This window comes from Mirounga leonina, unplaced genomic scaffold (assembly GCF_011800145.1).
Source record: "Mirounga leonina isolate KUSES-001 unplaced genomic scaffold, KU_Mleo_1.0 Mir_129, whole genome shotgun sequence".
Classification (NCBI taxonomy): domain Eukaryota; kingdom Metazoa; phylum Chordata; class Mammalia; order Carnivora; family Phocidae; genus Mirounga; species Mirounga leonina.
Genome location: NW_023270323.1, coordinates 36195227 through 36219251, shown reverse-complemented (window position 1 = coordinate 36219251; position 24025 = coordinate 36195227). Strand labels below are relative to the sequence as shown.

At 44.6% G+C, this 24025-nt stretch overlaps 1 protein-coding gene across 1 annotated transcript in view; it reads right to left on the bottom strand.

The window, feature by feature from the left end:
• Positions 1-8900, bottom strand: part of IGFBP7 (insulin like growth factor binding protein 7) — a 71625-nt gene extending 62725 nt beyond the window's left edge. The window contains exon 1 of the mRNA XM_035004907.1: positions 8387-8900. Coding sequence (XP_034860798.1) covers positions 8387-8861 — 475 coding nt within the window. The 5' untranslated portion in view covers positions 8862-8900. The remainder of the gene's footprint in view (positions 1-8386) is intronic.
• Positions 8901-24025: the final 15125 nt, after the last annotated feature.

Sequence of the window (24025 nt, the reverse complement as noted above, 5' to 3'; positions counted from 1 at the left end):
AACTCCCCTTACCTTCCAAGGCTGCCAACTCCCCTTACCTTCCAAGGCTGCCGTGAGTAGCAAAGGAGCAAAAATGCACAGAAGCCCTCAGTTAACCATCAACTACCCACGAACATCAGTTATTCTCACTACCTACAAGGTACCACGTAGCATTCTTGCCCTAAAGGAGTTCAGAGTCAAGAATGGCCCTACATTGATCTGGTGCTGCACATCCTACAGTGACTTCATACCCGTTCCACAGTTTGACCTTCGCAATAATCCTGTGCAGCAGGTACACTAAACTGTTCCTTCACTTATTACATGGGTTATCCTGAAGCTCTGAGGGTGTTGCCTTGTCACAGTAAACTCTACTTTGGACATGTGGGCTTGTCCTTGTCCCCCTCACTGTACGTACTTGTAACTTCATCCCGTATGAAGGCAGCTCTGTCAGCACTGGGTTACTAGGTCTGTTTCACCAGGTCTGAACCAGTCTTACTTTTCGGACCCGGAACTTCCCTGCAATCTCAGCCTGCTTTGCGGCCCAGGCCCTTCCACAGCCGGCTCCTCTCCTGGGTGACCCACGGAGGAACTAAGGGAGGCGGGGCTAGTGCGTGCTCCAGCTGGTCCGAATCAGCCGCACCCACCTCCTTTGTAGAACTGTAAAGTCAATTCAACACATTAGCTTTTTCAAAGGCGCCAGATCATTTTGCCATTAACCCAACTTGAGATAAAAGAGTTCAACTATTTAACACATCAGTTTGAAGTAAAAACAAAGCAAAAACAAAAGGTCTCCTGACCTCATCACTTTCTTTTGTAGGCTTTGTGGGGTAGTGGGGTGGTGGGTCTTATCGACCTGAAAAACCCACCCAGAATAGGCTTGGGAAAAGCTTTCCTTAGACATTTCTAGTACTTCCCACCCACCTTCCTGAAGAGTAAAGGTCTCACGAGGAAATCTTTAGAACTGCCTAAAATAAGCTGACATTCATTTATACACTCACAAGTCTTCTCCTGCCTGGAATCTTAACAGTGCCACTCCTGGATCTAAATTTTTTAAAAAAGGTTACATTCATATGCTCCCTGGCTTAAAAGTTCTTTTGACGACAATTTAGGGTTCCTTCTTAAAATAGTTGCTAAAGGCAAGAGGCTGCCTTACAATTAAAAACAGATGAGGTGAGATCATTTGTGGGGTAGCTCGAGGTGAAGGAAGCACCATAATCTTATCCGCTGTGGGGAGGAATTTAGAATGAAGGAAGGCTGGCTGGCCTTGGGCTCCATCCAAGAGTGTTGTCACTAAACTACCCAAAGAGAGCCTTATAAGGCAGCTTCTTGTAGAAGGCAAGTCTGCAGTAAACCCGGAGGGCAGGCTCTAGGGGAAGGATAGAAATCATATTTAGTGGTGCCAACAGATGCTGCTTAGCTCAATCATTCCATCTCATAGGTCTAGAGTATCAAAGACTTTAAAACTTTTAACAGTCTCTTCCACAGGCTTCCCCTCCTCACTTAGGTTCTCTCCCAGCTCTCCACAAGAGAATCTTTGAGACAGAATTCTCTGGACTCCCACAGGAACATGTTACGGTATTCCACATTTTTTTTTTTTTTTACCAGCAAGTTCTTCCTATTGTGTAATCTAAATGTGCCTCATGGCTACTTAATTCCAGGCCCTTTAATTCCATCTCCTGAGGAATTGTAGAACTTAAGGTCAGGCACCTTTCATTTAATAACTCATTCCCAACCATGAAGAAACATTAACTTGTTTTTTGGATTACTTTCCTTGAAAAGAATCTTAAGTCCTTTAAGTCCCCTTTCCAAGGCTGCCTATTCTCTTTTCTAAACCTTCTTCAGGTTTTCAAATCTTCCCTGAAATGCAGTGACTAAAACTAGGTAAAGTAAGAATGAGCTAAGGTCCTGACGTTTCTGTGCTCAAGAAGGGCAAAGGAGGCCAGAAAAGTTTTAAAAGCTGGGGTAGACTTTTTTGGGATGTGACTTTTTCTGTGTCTGATCTGAAGGCAGAGAGAGGAATGGGGATTGTGGGAGAGAAAGGAAGAGCTTCCTGAAATGAGCAAGTGGCTGTAATTTGGGAGCAGGGCTAGCTAATGAGCAAGCGATGTGAGGACACTTTGTAAGGAGTCATTTATAAGAAAAAAGCACAGCACAATGGGCTCCTCTCTCCCAAGTAACACACACCTTGCCCCCAAGGGTTAGGAATCCGGATTTGACAATGCTTCTAAGATCTGAGAAACTGAACGTCTTGTGAAGAAGTCTAGGCATCCTTTGCTGGGATTATTTTAAACAGCTTCCTAATGGGAGTCTCTGACCGCAGTCTTGCCCCTTTCCAATCCATTCTAAGGGTGGCCAATAGATTTTTTAAAAAGCATAAATCCAATGATATCACTCACTAGGTCCCACTGCTCTTGTGATCGCCTCTAAACCTCGATGCATCTAAACTTCTCCCTCCATCAGTGGGCTCTGTCAGGTGTCCAGCTGCCACCGCTGCTCCCTCTCTCTGCAAGGCAGCCCCATGGGATCACGTGCTAGTCCTTCTGCTGCTAATACTCGTCTCCTCTCCCTTCTAAGTCCATTCCAATTCCCGGGCTAGCTCTGCTGCAGCCAATTCCTTCACATCCCTGTCTCAGGACCTTATTCTTCCAGCAAGTCATTTCTGGCTCTTTTTCTACAAATCCGGGTGAAGGATCCCCCTCCTCTGGGCTCTGTGACCATCTTATGGTATAACTGTGTTAGCTTAACAAGTATTGCACGGACTTCCATTCCCCCCCATCCCTGGAGATAAACCAGACCATTAATAATTTCATTTAATTCTCAAATCGCTATTTCCACTTTCAGTAAAGTTCTACAATTCTGACACCAGTTGCAACGTATTTTTTCCATGCCACCAAGCTAGTCTTCGACACCAGCTGGGTGTCCTTTTCTGACAGCGGAGATAGCGTTAACTCGCACTGCTCAGTCCCTCCAGACTGCACCCCCAACCCTTCAAATGCCCATCACAAGTCCAGTTTGCCACCTGTGCCTCTGACTTGGGCACAGACTGGAGGTTCCAACCACTCCCTCCTTAGGTTCAATTAATTTGTTAGAGGGGCTCACAGAACTCAGAGAAACATTTTACTTACAAAATTTCCAGTTTATTACAAAAGGATACAACTCAGGAAGAGCCAGACAGAAGAGCTGTGTAGGGCAATGTACGGGAAAGGGGTATGGTTGGAGTTTCCATGCCCTGTCTGGGAGCGCCACTCTCCCAGCATCTCCAATGTTCACCAACCCAGAAGCTCTCTGAACCCATCCTTCTGGGTATTTGTGGAGGCTTCATTACATAAACCTGATTTAATGATTCGATGACAATCATTGTTCTCCAGCCCAGCTCCCCTCCTAGGAGGTGGGGGGTGGGCCTAAAAGTTCCCACCCAATAATCAAGTGGTTGGTTCAACTGGCAGGCAACCTGCCCCCTCCTCAGTCCCAAAGTCACTCATTAACACAGCAAAAGATACCCCATCACCCTCCACTTAGGAAATTCCAAGGGCTTTAGGAGCTTCGCCCTAAATGAAGTTAAGATCACATATATACTTATTGTAAATCACAATATCACAAATTCATAACTCATTAGTGGATAGTAATACAAAGACATTTAAATGATAGGCTCATTTTTGGGACGCCTGGGTGGCTCAGTCGGTTAAGCGTCTGCCTTCAGCTCAGGTCATGATCCCAGAGTCCTGGGATCGAGTCCCGCATCGGGCTCCTTGTTCCACGGGGAGCCTGCTTCTCCCTCTGCCTCTGCCTCTCTCTCTCTATCTCTCATGAATAAATAAATAAAATCTTTAAAAAAAAAAAATAAAAATAAAAATAAATAAATGATAGGCTCATTTTTATGTTGATAACCTAAAATGAGCTTCTCAAAGAGCAAATGTTTAAAATCCATCAAATGAAATGAGTTTCTGAAAACCAAATTCTTTTACTGAAGCTTTTTCTATTTATAGAACAGTTTCTACAGCTCTGAACCTAATTCTTACCAAAAAGGGGATGGAGAAATGTTGGGATTTGGAGGGAAAAGTGACCACCTAATGTTAGAATTCAGGATAGCAGAGGAAGGGAAGATGAGTCAACGGTCCGATATATTCCTTGGCCTAGACTTCAGGAAGGCAGAATATACAAGGAGAAAAGAGAACAGACAGGCAGGAGAGTCCACAGCCTGCATTTCCAAATGGGAAGGCCCCTTCTTACATGGATTCCTTTGTTTATTCAACAAATATTTACCAAGTGTCCAACTAATCACCAGCCACTGTATTTATAAATAATTATAAGATGGAGTCCCTCTTTTTGGGTGCTCCTAGTCTAGTGGGGAAGACAGACATTCAAAGAGCCCTTTGGAGACAATGGGGAGTGCTATACTAACCAGCAGAGCTTGTTTTTCCCTCAGGAATTCTGGTCCCTTGGCCGAAATCCCCACATGGATCCTCTGCATGGCTTGGCCCGCCCTCACTCAATACTGATCCTCCATCCCTAGCCTCCATCCCATTTCCCTGTTGTACATTCTTCACAGCACATGCTATTAAATAAAAATGTTTCTGTCTAAAGCTTACAGTAAAAGCCATGAGAAAGGGACCTTATTTTATTCAAGGCTGCTTGCCCTGAGACTAGAAGAACGCCTGGTAAATTTCATTCAACGTATGTTTAAAGCATCTACTAGTGCCAGGCACTGATGTAGGCATAGATCAGGAAGCAAAAGTTCCCTTTCCTCATAGAGCTTACTTTCAAGTTCCATAATGACAATGCATATCTATTGTGTGCTTTCCACAACACTGAATCTTAACAGCAACTCTGAGACAGGTACGATTATAATCCCTCTATTACAGGTGAGGAAACCCAGTTCCAAGAGGTCAAGTGACTTGCCTAAGCATAAGGGGCAGGGTTAAGATGCGTACCCAGGGATCTGGCTCTAGAGCTCAGTGTCTCACCATTCTGCTAGAACCCCTCTTGCTTACATATACACAATATGTGTGCAATAAATATTGTTGAAAAATGGCTGGAAGCCTACAGAAAACTGAAGGAGGACAAGGACATCATTATGGGGGTACAGGGTAGGTGGAACACAGCAGGGTGGGGGGAGGTTAAGGAGCTTCATAGAGAAAGGGACATGGGCTGATTCTTGAAGGCCTGGAGTTCAAAGAGTGGAAAGATAGTGAGGGTGTGACTGCAAACAATAGCAAACAGCAACACTTACTGTGACTGGACCATAAGGGGGTTGAAGAGGAGAAAAAATAAATAAACGATCAACATAACCTCAAAGGCATTCCTGCTGAACAGTGCATCCTGGGGACGAATTACACAGAACTTCTCTGAGTTCCAGTTTTAGGGAAGGAACTTTCAGGCCCACCCCCCACCTCCTGGGAGGGGAGACAGGCCAGAGACCAATGATTTGTCATCGAATCATTAAATCAGGTTTATGTAATCATACATATACAAATCATATAGTTATGGAAAACAGCCTTGTATGCCCAGCTAGGCAGTTTGAACTTGGTCCTAAAAGTACTAAACACAGAGACCCAAGGTGGCTGAAATGGAATCACTGAGAAGCTCGGATTTAAAGGACCATGAACAAACCACGAACAAAAGGTGTTAACCAAGAATCAGAATAAAGGAGCACCATATTCTCTTCCAACTGTGTGATTTTATTATAGATCTCAGCACCTCTATAACTTTTTATTAAACTGAATTGTCAAATCCCCTCTTCCACTTACTCATGACATCAGGGACCTCAATAAGATCTAATGGCACTAAACTCATAATGGCAGTTCCAAGGTTTGACATGATTAGCTCATTACCTTTTGGACATAATTTTGAGAAGATGGCTTTGCCTCTTACCACAGGTTCAGAAAACAGGCAGACCAAGATCTTTCCCCAGATGGTAGGTAAGTGGTGATCTCAGAAAAGAAGGGGACAATTGGGAGGGTCTACCAGGGAAGGCACTCAGGGAGGTGAGACTGCAACTTGTATGGATACTTTTTTTATTGTTATGTTAATCACCATACATTACATTATCAGTCTTTGATGTAGTGTTCCACGATTCATTGTTTGTGCATAACACCCAGTGCTCCACGCAGAGCGTGCCCCCCCAACACCCATCACCTGGCTAACTCATACTCCCACCCCCCTCCCCTCTAGAACCCTCAGTTTGTTTTTCAGAGTCCATCATCTCTCATGGTTCGTCTCCCCCTCCTGCTATCTTTTTTTTTTTACTTAACATATATTGCATTATTTGTTTCAGAGGTACAGATCTGTGATTCAGCTATGGATACTTTCTTAATCAGCAAGACCAGATCTGTTTGTGCATCCTTGGCTATAAAACACCGAGCACAGGGCTGACATGTGCTATATGCTCAATAAGTGTTGGTTAACGAGATGAACAAGAATGCCCCCCTTCTCTCAATACCTGAGGAAGCATAACTCAAGTTTCTTCTCAGGGTAGAAATAACTGGAGGAACCTAGAAAATGCATTTCCTATTCTTTGCAGAGTCCCAGTACTAAATGGCACAGAAATAAATGGCACTCTGTCAGGTTTGCCTCTGTCATTGTCAAAACACCTCCACATCAGGAGAAATATATTAGGAGATCTGGTTTTGGCCCCATTTGTCTCTGTTGTAGAAAAGTACACTGGTAGACCTCATATTCTTTTCTGCTTACTCTGGCATAATAAATGCTCCCAGGCATTAGACCCCATATCTCTAAATTTAGATTGGGAAGAAAAGGCTAATTTATGTCAAGGTTTCCAGTTTTAGATGCTATTTCCCTTAACATTTTCCCAAACAAAAAGAAAAACCAGGTCCATATCTTCATGGGGTTAACAGTCTGGAAAGGTGCTGAGGAACTGAGTGTTGATGGCAATGAGGTGATAGGACTAGTTCTATAGGACTGTCCATCTCAAGATTTTATAATCCCACTGTGTGTTTAGAGACACACATAGCAGGAGAGAAAAAGGGATAAAACCAGCTACAGGCTAGAATTGGCAACAATGCCTAAACAATCATCCAGCTAACCTTCTGCTCTGATAAGCAAGTACCAGTGATTTGGAAAGACTATGGGGAAAAATTCCCCTTGGAATGCTTATAAGAAAAATCTCAGTATTTGGAATGAGTTTTTAAACTGCATACATTTCTCTTTTCAGGAAATGACTGATAAGTTAGATCCAAAAGAACAAATGACTATTTTTGTTGGAAAAGTCTATGAATTATTTTGGGTTGTGATTTTCTAAGTTTACGGTGACAATAATCTAAACAGCCAACAGTTAAGATTCAACGCTTTCAGTAGTGAACTCTGAAATTAGTGACATACGACCTATCAGAATATGGACTTCTGGGAAAAGCTCTAAAAAAAGAAATTATTTGGAAAGTGTGGAGAAAGTCTGAGGTGTGCTTAAAGAAGCAACTGCCTCTGTCATTTCAAGAGAACTGCCTCCCTCCTCCTTTCTACATTGGCTGGGGCCAGGAGAGGGACTGCCAAGGTTGGATCTCTAACTCTCCCTTTAACATTTTCCGTAGGCAGTAATTTCATTTCAGACAGAGTTAAAATCTCTGAGGTTTCTTCCCCCTTACAAGTCCAGACTCTTCTTTAATTTTCCCTTTTCATTTATGGCAAGTTTGGACCTGTCTGGAAAAAAAATAAACAAACGATCAAACATGACCTCAAAGGCATTCCTGCTGAACAGTGCATCCTGGGGACGAATTACACAAAAATGGGACAAGAAAAACAAAATGGTCGTAAGCTTCACAATATAAACTACCCCATAAAAACATTCTTCGAAGAGTTTGTACTTTTTGCCCACAGATAATTAGCTACATTATTGTTTGAGAATCTTTAATTTCCAGTAAGTGAATTACTTTCTCTAATATTAAGAAACCATGAGATCCAATTTTTAAAATTCTTACAGTCTAGCCAATTAAACGTAGGACAAAGAACTTCTCTGAAAGTCCTCACTTGCGCACCTCATCGTCAAACTCTTTACCCCTCTCTCTTGACTTCCCTTCCACCGGAGCCAAGAAAGGACGAGGAAACGACATCTTGGGTTTCCAAAGGAGTGGGGGCAGCACTGTGCTGGCTGAGCCTTTGGGACGCGGGAGCCCGTGGTAGCGGAAAACGTTTTCTGTATCTACCCTCGCCCCGCCAGTCCTCACTTCTCGGCGCACGCAACAAGCTTCCAAAATAAAACCACCAAAAAAAGAGCAGAGGGGGCGCCGCCCATGCCTCTCGGCGGCTGCCAGCCCCTCCGCCCCGAATCCGTCCCCCGGGACGCCCACTGGGGTCCTCGCGGGACAGCGCGACCGCGGACGCCCTGTCGGGTCTGATCCGCCAGGGGGCGCGCGGCCGCCGGGGCGGGGTCGGAAGGGACAGCGCTCGTGCCCACCTTGCTCGCAGGTGCCCTTGCTGACCTGGGTGATGGCCTTCTCCCCGCGGCTCTCGGCCCTCAGGCTGGCGGCGCGCAGCTGGCACCCGCTGGGGTAGGTGACGTCGTCGCTGCCGCACACCGGGTAGCGGCTCTTGCACACGCACACGCCGCTCACCCCCGGGCCTCCGGCTGCTGCCCCGGCTTTACCCTTCCGCCTCTTGCGGCTCTTCACGCACTCCATGCCCGGCGCGCAGTGCCCCCTGCCGGCGCCGCCGCCCCCGCACGGCTCGCCCTCGCCGCGGGCGCACACCGGGCAGCAGCCGCACGCGTCGCGGGTCTCGCCCAGCTGGCAGCCCCGCGGGGGCAGGGGCGGGCAGGCGGCCGGCTCGCAGGGGCCGCAGGCGTCCGAAGAGGAGGAAGAGGAGAGGGGCAGGAGCAGGAGCAGCAACCCGGCGGCGCCGAGGAGCAGGACGCTCAGCGGCGGCCGCTCCATGGCTGGGTGCGGAGGCGGCGGGAGCGCGAGTGAGTCGGCTGCCCCCGCCCGGCGCTTTAAGCCCGGCGCCCCGCCCGGCCCGGCCGCGGGAACCACACCCCGGGGCGGTGAGAGTTCGGCCGCCCCGCCCGCGCCGCGCCTCCCGGGACCGCCCGGCTCGAGCGCCCCAGCCGACGGGGCGGGGCATCCGCGCGGGCCCTGGGCCCTGGGTCTCGCGGCCGCTTCCCAGCGCGCCGCGCCGGCTCCGCTCGGGCCCCCGCCCTCAGCCCCGCGGACTGCTCCCCAGGCCCTGGGGGTCGCCCGGATATCTATACTTCTTAACGACTTTGAGCCGACCCTGTGTTTAAGCTCTTAAATTCCCCGTGGGCCTGGGAGACCTGAGTACTGACTACTCTTTTAATAACAAGTCGTGTTTAAAACCCCACGTGGGGATTTGTGTCCCCGTTGGCCACAGGCCCGGTGTGGCCTTGGGTGCCGGGCTAAGAGGACAAATCATTGCCAACCACTCCTCGTTTTTGGAACTGCATAATGGACCCCTGCCCCTGTGCTCTCTTACGCCAAGTCAAGTTTTAAGTGTGAGTTCTGAATTCATGAGAGCTGTTGCATTGCCTTAAGTTCATACTAAATCGTGTTGGACCTCCAACAAACCTCTCCGAAGAACAGGGCACAGCTGGGTGTGCCACTGAGGCACCCGAAGCAATTTTCACCAGTAGTCCCATGAGGTTTTTGGTATAAAGGACTGACATTTCCTCCTCCGTCTCTCTGTAAAGTGCTCTGCAGACTTTCCTCCGTTTCTCTGTAAAGTGCTCTGCAGACTTACCCTTAAAGCCTCTTTTTCCCGAGAGTATGTCCTTCAAATCCCTCCTATCCAGACATTTAAATTCTTTCCATTTTATTGAACATACAACATTGCAATGTGCGTCATTCTGCATGTCACCTTTTAGTTCTTTAGAGAAGTTTTTTTCTTAGCATAAATCCAAGGATTTATAGGACTGCTAACACGATGCCACCAGCAATATATGATGTCACTCATCAGCCTTCCTAGGATTCCTGTAAACTTTTTTGAAAATTATACAATCACAAAATTTATTTGGGGAATAAAAAAACCAAGCATCCTCCTATCCGGAAAACCTAGCACTGCTTTTTGGCCTCTCCTTGGATATTCTGGGAAAGTGACACTTTTCTTTACAAGGTCATATGTTGACATGACAATTGTTTGTAAAACGATGAAAAGTCTTTGGAGCACAGTTTTCCTAAATATTCTTGCCTTTGTCCCACTTGAGATACAGTTTACATGAACCCAGTATACAGTCCCAAATTGAAACAAATGCAGAGTGCACTCTGATATTTCCTATTCTGTTGTAACATTATGAATTGATCAAGGTCAGCTAAGTTGAGATGACCCACTATGACTATCCTGTCATAGGTTTAGCCTCCCCACAACCTGACCCCTAGAACAAGGAGTCCAGTGCAAATAGTTTACTTGAGAGGCCACATAAGGACACACCAGTTCCACGGGGCTTGGTGGGGGGGGGGGGGGAGTGGACAGAAAGGGAAGACAGTCAGTTAAGGTGCTTATCAAGTTAGCTCCCAGGTGGATGTGCAGCCAGATGAAGCCCTCAGGCTCTACAAGTTTGGGGGGGTCGCATAGGGACACTGACAGCAGCTGTGTGGTGTTCTGAAACCCTGCATCAAAGCCAGCAGTAGGCATGCAAGCACGTGGGACAGTAGAGTTCCTTTGGGGTTCCTCACCGCCCGGGAAGCAGAAGAACAGCGGCGTTCTTGTCACTGAAGGGGGCTCCTGCGCGGTGTGAGAGCGCCAACGAGGAGCACCTGGAAATAGGAACAGATGCGCTTATTCAGAGAAAGGAGAAACGGCAGGAAAATGGAGCCTTGACAAAGAAATTTGACAACTCCTTGCTTCCAAGAAAGAAGATATTGTCACCTATTCAGCTTTAGTTCTAGTGAGATGAAAAGCCTGGGTGTGGAGAGAGGACTATGTCATTTGCAAATAGAATTTTATACTTCTTCCTGTTTAATCTTTCTGCCATTGATTGATTGATTGATTGATTGATTTCTGGCCATTGTCCTGGGTAGAACCTCCAGTATAATGAATAGAAGTGGTGAGAGTGGGCATCATTTTCTTGCTCCTGACCTTAACCTTAGAAGGAACGCTTTCAGTCTTTCACCACTAAGGATGATGTTACCTGTGAGTGTTTCATAGATGGTCTTTTCGGGTTGAGGAAATTCTTTTCTATCCCCCATTTTGTTGAGTGCTTTTATCATCAAGAGTTGGAATTTTAACTTTTGAATTGTCAAATGCCTTTTTTGCATCTGTTGAGAGGATCAGTGTTGATGATGGCATAGTACATCAATTGATTTTTTTTTATTTTTTAAAGATTTTTATTTATTTATTTATTTGACAGAGAGAGACACAGTGAGAGAAGGAACACAAGCAGGGGGAGTGGGAGTGGGAGAAGAAGGCTTCCTGCTGAGCAGGGAGCCTGATGCGGGGCTCCATCCCAGGACCCTGGGATCATGACCTGAGCCGAAGGCAGACGCTTAACGACTGAGCCACCCAGGCGCCCCATTAATTGATTTTTGAACATTAAACCAAACTTGCGTGCTTGGGATAAAATCCCACTTAGTCATGATGTATAGTCCTTTTTTTTTTTGTATGTTTCTGGGTTTGGTCTGCTAACAGGCTGTTGCAGGTTTTTGGCATCTGTATTCATTGGTGATACTGGACCACAGTTTTCTTTGTTGTCTTTGGTTTTGGTGTCAGGGTGACAGTGGCCTCAGAGTGAGTTAGGAAGTATTCTCTCATCTTCTGTTGTTTGTTTGTTTGTTTAAGAGTTTCTGAAGAATTGGTATTAATTTTTCTTCAGATGTTTAGTAGACTTCACCAGTGAAGTCATCTCAGCCCCAGCTTTTCTTCATGGACCGTGTTTTGTTACTAATTTAATCTCTTTATTTGTTATAGGTCTGTATTAGTTGGTGGGGCTGCCGTAATCAAAAACCACAGACGAGGCGGCTTAAACAACAGACAATTATTTTCTCGCAGTTCTGGAGGCTTGAAGCCCCAGATCAAGGTGCTGGGAACATTGGTGTCCTCTGAGGGCTATGAGGGCAAGATCTTCGCCCTACTCCAGACAAGGTGCCAGCTACAGAATACGACGCAGCCCCTCTCTCACTAGACAAGACTGCTGCTTTACCTAAATAAAAACGTAAAAAAAAAAGACTGCAGCTTTACCAATTATTTCTATTACTCGAGTCTGCCTTCCCTATAGATAAGAGTTATTGAGATAATCATAGAATTGTTCCATCCAGAGTGAACTCCTGATTCCTTAAATCGTCCCCAGAATTACTCAACCAGAGTCCAAATCCTATAATAGGTTCTTTCTAACACCCTCTTAACTTCGGGAACTCCGCAGTTCCACGTGGAGCCCATTCTCTCTTGCTACAGTAAGAAAGCCAACGTATTTGACTACAGGTGTGTTCCTGGTGGCCTTTGGATGAAGGGCAATGGCACAGGAGAGATTTGCCCCCCAGCTCCTTCTTTTTCTATTCTCTTTCAGCTCAACATTCCCCCACCCCAACCCACAGCACATTTCCAAACTTTGTCAGTGGGTCCATGTACCTGGCAAACACCCTTCTTGGTGGGGAGGGGCATCTCCAAGACTTCCCAGGCCAGCAAACTTCGATGGCATCTGTGGGAGGCTGAGGGTGCCATGTGGCCTTCCCTGCTGTATCCCTCTGTGCCCTGCCTCCCCAGCAGACATCTGACTGGAAAATGGACTATTTGTCTCCCATTTCTGCAAACACCACAGAGATGTTGGCTGCTCCCCCCCTCACTTGGGTTCTTCGGGTGGGAGGGGGCAGGCATGAAGGGGAGGAGAACCCCACTGTGTCCTCCGTTGGGCTCTCACTCGCCCCCAACCAGCTTATGTAGAGCAGGGGTGAATATGCTGGGAGGGGTTGATTGTTGTAGGCCCTTTAGCACTGGGGAACATTCTGCTCCAGTTCTTGGTGGCTCTTTTTTAGAATGTGGGAACATGTGGCATCTGTAGTTTTGGGTTGTGGATCCTAGCTCCATTTCCAGGTACAGGAAAAGTTGTTCTATCTAACAGTCTGTTATGATAGTTATTCATCATCTTTATCATCACTTCATTTTCTCCTCCTCTCCCTCCTCCTCCTTCATCATCATCAGTAAATAGATTGTCAGGTGGTGGGATGGGGTATGGATGATGATCCCAGCCCAGATAAACAGCACATGAAAAGGACAAAGCCAGTGCAAAGGATTTTGGCACATCCCAACAACTGGAAAAAGTCCAGCATAGCTGAAGCAAGGTGTGTATGGGGAGAATTGGGGAAAGCTGACTCTGGAGAGAAGGCAGATACGAGATGACCAAGGGTTTTGCACACCATGCCCACGACTTTGGACCGGAGCTCATAGATGACAGGGAGCTGTTGAAGGATGCTGCGGAGAGGCAAGATCAGGATTGCAGCATAGGAAGGTCAGTACAGAAGAGGGGAATGGATTGGAACAGGGACAGACTTGAAGAAGGAGTGTAATTTCTACAAAGTAGGGGCTACCTTTAGCTTTTGTAGTGTCTTTATATAAATTAGGAAAAAGCCCCCCAGCCCTTCCCCGCCCCGGGCAGATGCAGCACAGAGGGTACAAGACTTGGCAAGTAGATGATGCCTTTGTACCAAGAAGAAGTCGCCTCTTCCTCCTGGGAGGAGAACCGAGCCTGCACCAAAATACATGGCCTAGCAGGTGAAGGGAGGGCTGAATTTCAGCCTCACTCGCTTCCTGTGCACGCCCCTCACAGCCTTATAGGGAAGCCTGACCTGGTGCCAACATTGGGCCTGATACAGAGCTGGCACTGAGTTAAAATTTTTAAAAAGTCAGCTGGGCAACTACTCCCACCCACTACAACTCCCATCCAGGCAGGAATCAAGGAGGACTTGACGTGAGTTGTGGTGATGGGAAGGCAGGACCGTCCCAAATGGACCACATCATTTGTTGTCCATTCTGACACTTTCGTGAGCAAAAGGGAGTACTGTTTATACTTGTGCTGGGACAACAGGCATAAATCAAGATTGTCCTGGACAACAGGGACATGCGGTCACCCTAAATAGAGGGGAAAGGATGGATGAGAGGTTTTTTTTAAGATGTAGAACATACAGGCCTTTGAAAGTAACTGTGAGAAGGAGTAAAGAGAAAACCTTGAAACTTCTGGCCTGGGAGACTTGGTGAAATTGCTGCTGAGGCAGGTTTGTGTTGGGAGAAGATGATGAGCTTGGTTTTGGCTGTGCTGATTCTTTATAAAACCAGGTTCATCCTTTTTGGACAGTTCTAGAAAGGTGGGGGGGGGGCTCTGTAGTGATCATATCACATTGTTGTAAAGACATGGCAGGAAATTTGACTTAGAGTCAGCCCTTGATGCTGGTTCTCTCTATAAATGTGAAGTCCCTCAATGATAAAATCTCATTGTTTAATAAAGGACAGAAACCGATTTCTTATCAGCATTCTACATCTGATCTCTTAAAAGAGCTACAGCTATGCAGGGAAATAGCTAATGGTATAATTGAAAAGACATTAAAAGCCTATAAAATTCCATATTAGAGACACAGAACTGGAAGGACTCTCTAGAGGTCATTGAAAGCTAGGTGATGCTGGAGCGTTTAGCCCCGATTGTAAGTCATCAGGGGCACGGAGATATCTGAAGGACTTTTAGAGATCATCAAGGAAGATGGTCTCTCTCACATTCTGCTCTATTATTTGACAACCTTTCAAGATTTCTGAAGGTCACTGAATAATAAGCTAACTTCCAAATATACACAATTGCAAAGAAAATTTAGGTTTACGCTCTAATCCTCACTATACCAGATATATCACATGAGGCTGTTAAATCTCTGGGAGCTTCATTTCCTGGCTTAAAATTCATTATTTTACACTTTAACTTTGAATTAACACAGACTTTTACATTTGCATCCCCCTAAAAAATAAATTAGAGAAGCATTGCTTCTTGTGACAACAAGTAGAAAGAAATCTCCTTGGGTTAGTCCATAATTAGGCTCCATCCTTTTTTGTTATGGGGGAAATGATATGATCATTTGGTGGTAAATGATGCAGTGCCCCCATATTAATCTTCCAGTTGCCCGATTCCATAATTCACCTTGGCAAAGTAGAAAAATAAAAAATAAAGAATGTCTCCTCATCGTTGTAAGAGGCCTGGGAGAATATCAAACCAGGATAAATAAAATATTTTCAGGGAATAAGTGATTCGGTCACAAACTTAACTGTGAGGAAAACTTTGTGCTTATGAAGGGGTTATATAGGTGTCCTGAAAGTCTGTGAGGATATTTATCCTGAGAGCTTTGATCCCTTCCCTTCTGAGCAGATCATCAGCTAGGGTGTTAAGATGTTGAGTAACAAGTTTTCTTTCACTGATACTGCTTTTTTCTTTTCTTTTCTTTTCTTTTTAAAGCTTTTAAGGGAGTAGAATAACAACATTCCTTTCACTGGTGCTAAAGATTCACTTTTTTAAAAGCTGATAATGGAATGACAGGATTGTTACTTTATCTATGACAACGTAGCTACCTGGCTGGTGTGTCAGCCTCCGGGATGAGTAACAAGGTAATTCCAGTATTGTCGCCATCTATAGCTATCAAGTTTCAGATCCAAATCCCTAATACCAAGGCACGTCCCTCATTGCTGCCTTCTCATAGCATTAATGTTTTAATAAAAATGCTTGCTTTTTAAGAGAAATGTTGATGTGCCAGAACAGAGGGAATACTGGAAAAAGTCCCTCTTCTTTTGATTCTTGTTGAGTGGAATTCTCTTGGGTCATTTGAGTCTATTCCTATGCCTAATTGAGAAGTAACAGCTTTAGGTTTTCTTCAACGTCAAGAGGTGACATTTTTATCCTCATGGTATACTCGGCCTTGGGTTCTGGAAGCCCATGAGATGTGCAGGTGGTTGGCTTCACAGTCAAGGCCTTCAGGGGTAGGGGAGGTTCCCCAGTGATTTTCTTACTGGAGAAAAAGTGATTTGGGGATGAGATATTCAAGAGAGGGGAGAGAGGATACAACTTTAAGAGAAGGGAGCTCATGTCTCCTGGGCCTTTGGTGAAATCGCTCATGTTCTGTGTGTGATCCTGGGTCTCAGACTGTTGTCGACAGGCTAGCCCACAGCTGGATGGGGGGGGGGGGTTGTCTTTTGGAGGCTTGAACAGCCCCCAGGATGGGAAGCAGACCCAACTGAGGTGTCCTGTTAGTACACAGGGGGAGTATCAGGAGGGGCTTTGACAATGTGGCGACGATGCCTGTGTAGGAAACCTTCCGTATTTTCAGCCATGGCTTGTCCCTGTGGTGATGGACATTCATAAGTCCAGAAAATTCGCTTAATGTGGGAAAGCAACACTTTCCAGCTTCGTGTGCCTCTCAGAAGGCAGCCCGATAAATCTTTTTTGGTTGCATTCTTAATGTAATTCTATACCACAAGCATTTGCTAGAAGAGGCTCATTGGGGGCCCAATTAAAGCTATTCTCTGGTATAACTGCATCAAACCAATTAGAACATATAAAATTTTTAATCTGGGCCTCTTGAGGCAGCTCTGGTCAATCGAAGTTTATACCTAAATAAATACTGCTGATTAACCACCCAAAGTTGATAAGAAAAATGCTAGACTTCGTAGAAAATTTTTAATAAAGTATTTTAAAACGTATCCTCCAGCTGCATCACTTGACCTTTCCCCTTTGACCTCGCTGACCTGCAAACCAAAAGACTTGCAGATCCCTGAATGTGCCATCCTCCCATGCACATTCTTCTTTCTGGAATTCCCTAGAGAAACTGAGCATTTATCTCATTCCCAAGATCCTATTCTCTCTCTCTGGGACTGAACCCTGCCTGCCTCCTTTGCCCCGGTTCCCTTCTGAAAGTTGAGCTTCTGAACCCCAGCCAAGCCCCGACTAGCGCGGGCTATAGCCAGGACTGGCTGACGCCCGCCTGCGGCTTGTAGACCTTTGCAGTCTTCTGCGGTCCTGAGCTGCAGAAGTCTCAGTTCCTTCTTCCTGGGCTGTCCTGGGTTGCCTGCTCGCCGGGACTACTTTCACTCTTCTGAGTTGTATCCTTCATGCCCGTGTCCACACGGCAGGCGTGCTCCCCACAGCATCTGTAGCTGGGTTTGACCTCGAGAGCTTCCTTCTGTTCTGTAAGGACATCGCATTCCTGCCTCCAGCCTTTCCTGGTCCATCCACCCTGTCCTGCTCTGCCTTTGCCAAGCCCTCTCTCTCTCCCCGGGGGCTTTCAGGGTAGGAGGAAATGACTGGGCTCCTTTGGAATTTGGCTGCCACAGTCTCTTCCTCTCTTCTTTTTGGGCCTATTTTTAAAACATTTAGCACTGGAGGGGTTGCAGTGGGGGAAACAAAAACCGTTCTGGAAGGGCTGAGGCAATCTGTTCTGACTCCCAGAGCATCCTTGTTCATACTTCAGGTCTCCGCTCATACATCGCTGTCGGTGGGAAGAGCCTTCTCTAACCCTCAGGTCTGGCAGTGAGGTCTCTCCTGGGCACATTTTCCATCTTAGCTTTACTGCCGTGGATCCAACCACCAGACTGTGCAATTGCAAGGATAATGGGTGCCTTTAAAAAAGTGATTTACTATTGCTGTATCTCCAGCACTCAGGCCAATAGGTGCATGCATTCGTGAATGAATGAACGAATTTCTCTGTACATCTCCCACTGGTTAGCTCTCTTGTTATCTAAGACATCTCAGCACCATACATTATATGCATATATATTTAAATATAAATATATATAATTTTTTTTGGATCCCTTTTTTTCTCTTATTCCATTTCCAGCACTTACTAGGTTTATGAGCTTGAGTAAGTAACAACCTTTCTGTGCCTCAGTTTTCTCATCTTTTTTTTTTAATTAAAAAAATTTTTTTAATTTTATTTTATTATGTTATGTTAGTTACCATACAAAAAAAAATTTTTTAAGATTTTATTTATTTATTTGACAGAGAGAGAGATGGCGAGAGCAGGAACACAAGCAGGGGGAGCGGGAGAATGAGAAGCAGTCTTCCTGTGGAGCAGGGAGACCGAAGTGGGGCTCGATCCCAGGACTCTGGGATCATGACCTGAGCCGAAGGCAGACACTTAACGACTGAGCCACCCAGGTGCCCCAATTTTTAAAAAAAATTAAAAATTATTTTTTAGAGAGTGGGGAGGGGCAGAGGGAGAGAGAGAAAGGGAATCTCAAGCAGGCTGCATGCCCAGCATGGAGCCTGACATAGGGCTTGATCTCACAGCCCTGAGATCATGACCTGCGCTGAAATCAAGAGTAGGATGCTTAACCAAATGAGCCACCCAGGCGCCCCCAGTTTTCTCATCTGTAACATGAGGATGAGAATAGTACCTACCTTAAAAAGTTGGAGGGAAATTAAATGAACTAATACACATAGAGCACTTGGAACAGTGCTTAGGACATAATTAACCCTCAATAAATGTTATTGTTTAATTATTTCCTGTGCATTCCTCAGTGTTTCTGTAGGATTACTAAACCAATGATTTTGTCAAAATTGATGAATAGACTAAAATAGATCACTGTTGGACCTTCCCCTCTCAATGGGTTGGGGGGGATTATGTAAACACAGCTTTATTTTCCTTTTTCTTTACTCCTCCATTTGATTCCTCTCATATTCTTTGGAGGGACTCGGGATGTGAGGGGGCTGGGTGGGTAGCTCTGTTGGTGTCCCTTAGGGCTAAATGACTGCGGGCGACACTTAGAATATTAGAGATACCTAATGTTTGCCTTAAGTTTGAAGATCTTTCAGTAGTTTTATAAGCTGCCCACCCCTCACCTTTTATTTATTTATTTTTATTTTATTATGTTATTTTTTTTTTAAGATTTTATTTATTTATTTGAGAGAGAGAGAATGAGAGAGAGCACATGAGAGGGGGGAGGGTCAGAGGGAGAAGCAGACTCCCTGCTGAGCAGGGAGCCTGATGCGGGACTCGATCCAGGGACTCCAGGATCATGACCTGAGCCGAAGGCAGTCGCTTAACCAACTGAGCCACCCAGGCACCCTTTATTATGTTATGTTAATCACCATACATTACATCATTAGTTTTCAATGTAGTGTTCCATGATTCAATGTTTTTGTATAACACCCAGTGCTCCATTCAATACATGCCCTCTTTAATACCCATCACCAGGCTAACACATCCCCCCACCCCCCTCCCCTCTAGAACCCTCAGTTTGTTTCTCAGAGTCCATAGTCTCTCATGGTTCGTCTCCCCCTCCGATTTCCCCCCCTTCATTCACCCCTCACCTTTTAAACAACCCTGTGTGAACACTGATGAAGTTAAAATGGTGAGTGGGACAAAATGGAAACTGGTCTTTCTAGCCAAACTGGTACAACTTACAAGCTGAATCTCTGAGCCATCTGCTGATGAGACGGTCTCTAGGAGAATAGTAGTATTTAGTCTTGAAAAGCAGAGCATCCTCTGCACCCAAGGAGTTCTTCAGTTTCCTGGTTGCTGCTTTAGGACCTACCAAGGTTTGGGGATTCTCAGTCCTCATTCTTTTAAAATAAGCAATAAGGCAGAGGTTGGTTACAAGGCAACAGAGGGGTTACCTATTGCTCTTTAATTCTCTATCTCAACGAATAGTAAATGACATTTGAATATTCCCCACGCTGGTTGCAGCCCCCTGCTGGTGAGATACATTTTTTCAAAAGGCTAAACAGTAATAGTCCTCATTTTTTTTTTTTTTTAAAGATTTTATTTATCCATTTGTTAGAGAGAGTGCATGCACAAGCAGAGGAAGCAGGCAGAGGGAGAAGCAGGCTCCCTGCTGAGCAAGGAGTCCTGTGTGGGGCTCAATCCCAGGACCCGGGATCATGACCTGAGCCCAAGGCAGTCGCTTAACCAACAGCCATCCAGGTGCCCCTCTAGTCCTTCAGTTTTAAGGACAAAGTGGACACAAAAGGTTCTGCTTACAAGCAGGGGTTGATTTGGAGGGCTTGGGGGAGGGACCCTTTTTATTACCTCCCATGTAGCAGAAGTGTTAATACCCAACCTGAATTTAATCATTGCATTGGAAGCAGGTTCATAGTTACGTCGGCCTCTGAGGGATGGTAGCAGAATTGAATGGCAAACTGGCCCAACTCTTCTGGGTAGAGGGGTCTCCCAGGATCTCAGAGACGTTAGCAGCCTTCCCCGGTACAGTATTTGTCTTTTTGGAAAAGGTGCTTGAAGATCTTGGTATAACTTGCTTAATATTTGTAGATTCTCAGTTCCATCTTTTCTTCCAGAGAGAGGAAGTTTTATTAATGTCATGGTGAGTGTCAAGGGGGTCTTAGGAATTTGATCAAGCAGAGTCTGAGTAAGAAAAGCCAATAGATGCTTTGGAAACGCCTGGTCATTCTGGCCTTCATAATGGAGGGGATGGTGGTATTCATTTTCTGTCACTGCTTAACAAATTAACACAAGTTTGGCAGCTTGCAGATTGACTGGGTTCTTTACTGAGGCTGAAATGAGAGTGTGGGCTGGATTGGGTTCTTATCTGGAGGCTCTGAGGGAAGACTCCACTTCCAAGACCATTTTGATTGTTGGCAAAATTTAGTTTCTGTGGTTGTAGGACTGAAGTCCCTGTTTTCTTGCTGGCTGTTGGCCGGACAGCTCTCTGATCCTTGTATGTGGCCCCCTCCATCTTCAGAGAGGTAATAGCATTGTTGAATCTTTCTAGAGCCTCAGATCTCTTGGACTTCCTCTTCTGCCACCAGCCATGAGGACTCTCTGCCTTTAGAAGGTTCGTGTGATTAGACTAGGCTCACCTGGATAATCTCCCTTCTGATTAACTACAAGTCAATTGATCAGTAATAATTTAATTCTATCTGCGACATCTCTTCTGCCATGTAAGTAACATAATCATGGGCATGATATATCATCATATTTATAGTCCTGGAGATTAGAGTGGGAAATCTTGGGTAGTCAGCTGAGAATTCTGCCTACCAAAATTGTCAAATACTGTTTTCTGAAATTAAGTCTTGCCTGAAGCCAAGGTCTATGACTGCCCTTCCTTGCTTTTGTGTGCCTGTGAACCTTGCAGTGTGTTACCTATGCCCTATATCTTATCAATGGAATTTTTCTTGGGGTTCAAAGAGGGTGCCCATCTCCCAGGGCACTGATACTCGGGGCTCATCTGTTGGCTTGGACTTTGAGGTTTGGTGTTGCAAGCACGCATCTTTGCTTGGACCACACAAGGAGAGATACGAGAAGCAGACAACAGTTAACAGAACCTCGGCTAGCCTCTAAACCTATGTGTTGTAGTGTTATAAGAAATTGCTGCTGTATTCACAGACCAACAATTATCTCATTAAATAACTTCTTAGACCTCGATTTAGCCATTATGAAAGATGTTTTGATAAAGAACATCTGGTGGTATTTTCAATTAAATATTATACTACTAAACTTTGATTAAAAACTGATTTAAAATTTTAACATTTAGACAATGGCTAAATGCAAAAAAGAAAAATGTTACTTATTTAAATTGTTTATTTCCTCCTTTGTTGCTCTATTTTAACCGGATTCCCATTAATGACTGTTTAAAACCCACACAATTTTGGATGCAGTAAATCTAGATGCATAAATAAGGTTACCATACCAATACTGCTGTTCTCACTCTTTTACTATTGATACCTCATTTTATTTTTATGCTTTAATTAAATTGAGTATATTTTATGTTTCAGTTTGCTTTAAAACAACTGCAGTGCATATAATGACACTATTTCATCCTTGTTAGAAAGTGCTGAGCTGAATTAAACACACCAGCTCCATTTCCTTTTACATTTAATCGTGGAAAAACCAAGACAGAAATAATATGAACTGTATTTCTTTTCCAAGTTGCCCTGATAGGTGAAAATAACTAACCATCTAGTAATTACTAATAAAGACTGAAATGAAATCCTTACTGTTAGCATAACTTTTATCTATATAAAAATAGATATTTAGTGGTATAAGGTAATTTTACTTAGTAATTTTTCCCAAATGGTATGTAACAAATAATAAACACATTATTGCTATTCTGTGTACTCCATATAAAGAGTAAATCTTCAAGCATATATTTTAATATGTTTTTACTGAAGCTATCATGGTTAGCCTAAGTATTTTTGGTAGGGAGATGATCATTTGCCATGTTTTAACAGAGCAGGGCTTGGCAAAATTCCCTGGTAAGGGGTCGCATAGGAAATATTTTTTTTTTAAGATTTTATTTATTTATTTGAGAGAGAGAATGAGAGACAGACAGCACGAGAGGGAAGAGGGTCAGAGGGAGAAGCAGACCCCCCGCTGAGCAGGGAGCCCAATGTGGGACTCGATCCCGGGACTCCAGGATCATGACCTGAGCCGAAGGCAGTCGCTTAACCAACTGAGCCACCCAGATGCCCGCATAGGAAATATTTTAAATTTTTCAGGCTATACAATCACAAAACTCTACAACTCTGTTGTGGCAGCATGAAAACAGCCATAGATGATATGTAAATAAGTGATTGTGGCTGTGTACCAATAAAACTTTATTTACAAAAATAGGTGGTGGGCTGGCTTTGACTCATGGGCCATAGTTTGTTGATCCTCTACTATGGAGGAAAACAACCAAGCACTGCCTAATGTACACAGCTGAGAAAAATCAATAGGTTAATTCATGAGTTAGGGTCCTGATCAGGATACTTTTGTTATCATAGATATTTTTTGTTTGTCTTGCAATTGTCTGTCTTAATTTAATCTGTATATTTCCACGTTGGAATTTCTTCCCATTTCTTATGTTTTAAAGTAGGGACCTAGGCTCATCAACATTTCCACAGTCTAAATTAAGTCAGCAAATAATTATCCTGATTACAAAGTGCATTTTCTCTTCTCTAGCAGTCCAGACTCTAATGACATGTGTATCTTACCCACAAACTTGGGTTAAGTCAAGCCAGACTTCTCAAGCTCTCAGCTTCATACCATTGCATTATAGATTTAGTTCCAGTTTTGGGTGGGAAGAGGGTCAAGTACAGAGAAAAAGCCAGGAAGTATTTCTTTCATGGAATTTGGAAACTGGATACTATCATTTGTTAATAAAAAAACAGGAAATGTGTTTCTTCTTGTCTTTTGTGCATGGTGACGGTTTTCCCTCCATATACGAACGTGCCTGAAAAATGTGATAGATGCCCGGCCCACATTCATGTGATGTTCCCACAGTGCCTTTGCCATCCACAGCTTTCTGTAAGCACAGCATTCTTATTCAAGGGCAGTTACTGACTTCTGTGTCAGTTGCTTTGTGGCAAAATCGCTGCCTCCTGGGCTGGAGTTGCTGACATGAATGTTACTTATTAATGGCATATTGCCTCCATGAAAAGTCAGTCTGGACCACGTTACTTTTCAGAGAAGAGTACATCTGGCCTGCCAATCAGCTTTCTTCTATGACTGGCCTATATAAAGACAAAGCAACCCTCTTCCTTAAAGCACTAGTATTTTCTTGTGGAGGCAACACTACCTTATATGTTTAAACCATAGTATGTTAAATATCATTCTGTGGCAGGTTGTTGGGAGAGGCTTTAATAATACTTATACCCAGCATTCATTGAGGGTCTGTTATGTTCTAGGAATTTTAAACATGTTTTCTCTAATCCTTACAATAATCATATGAGGTAAGCATTACTAGCATCACTTTATTTGTATGTATGAAAAGGGAGGCTCAGACGTTGTAAGTGACTTGCAGAAGACGGTGAAGCTGGTAAAGGGTGGAGTTGGGATTCATGCTCAGTCTACTTTGGACCCGGAGCCCTTGTCTTTCTCTTCTGATATTTGTTTTGATATAGTTTAAGTGGTACTCATCGACCACGCCCCACCTCAGACCAATTAAGTCACAGTCTCTAGAGTAGGGTCTGGACATGGATAGTTTTCAAAAGCATCCCAGGTGACCTTAATATGCAGCCAAAGTTGATGACCATTGGTCTCAGGGGTAAAATCTAAAGACAGCCTGCATCTGGGCGAAGACTGGGCTTGTCCTTATTGTTAAGTAGGCAAAATGTAACCTCATCACCCTTGAAGACTCTTTCCAATGGCCTTCTTCAAGGACCTGTGTCCTCTGTGTGAACACATTCATAGCG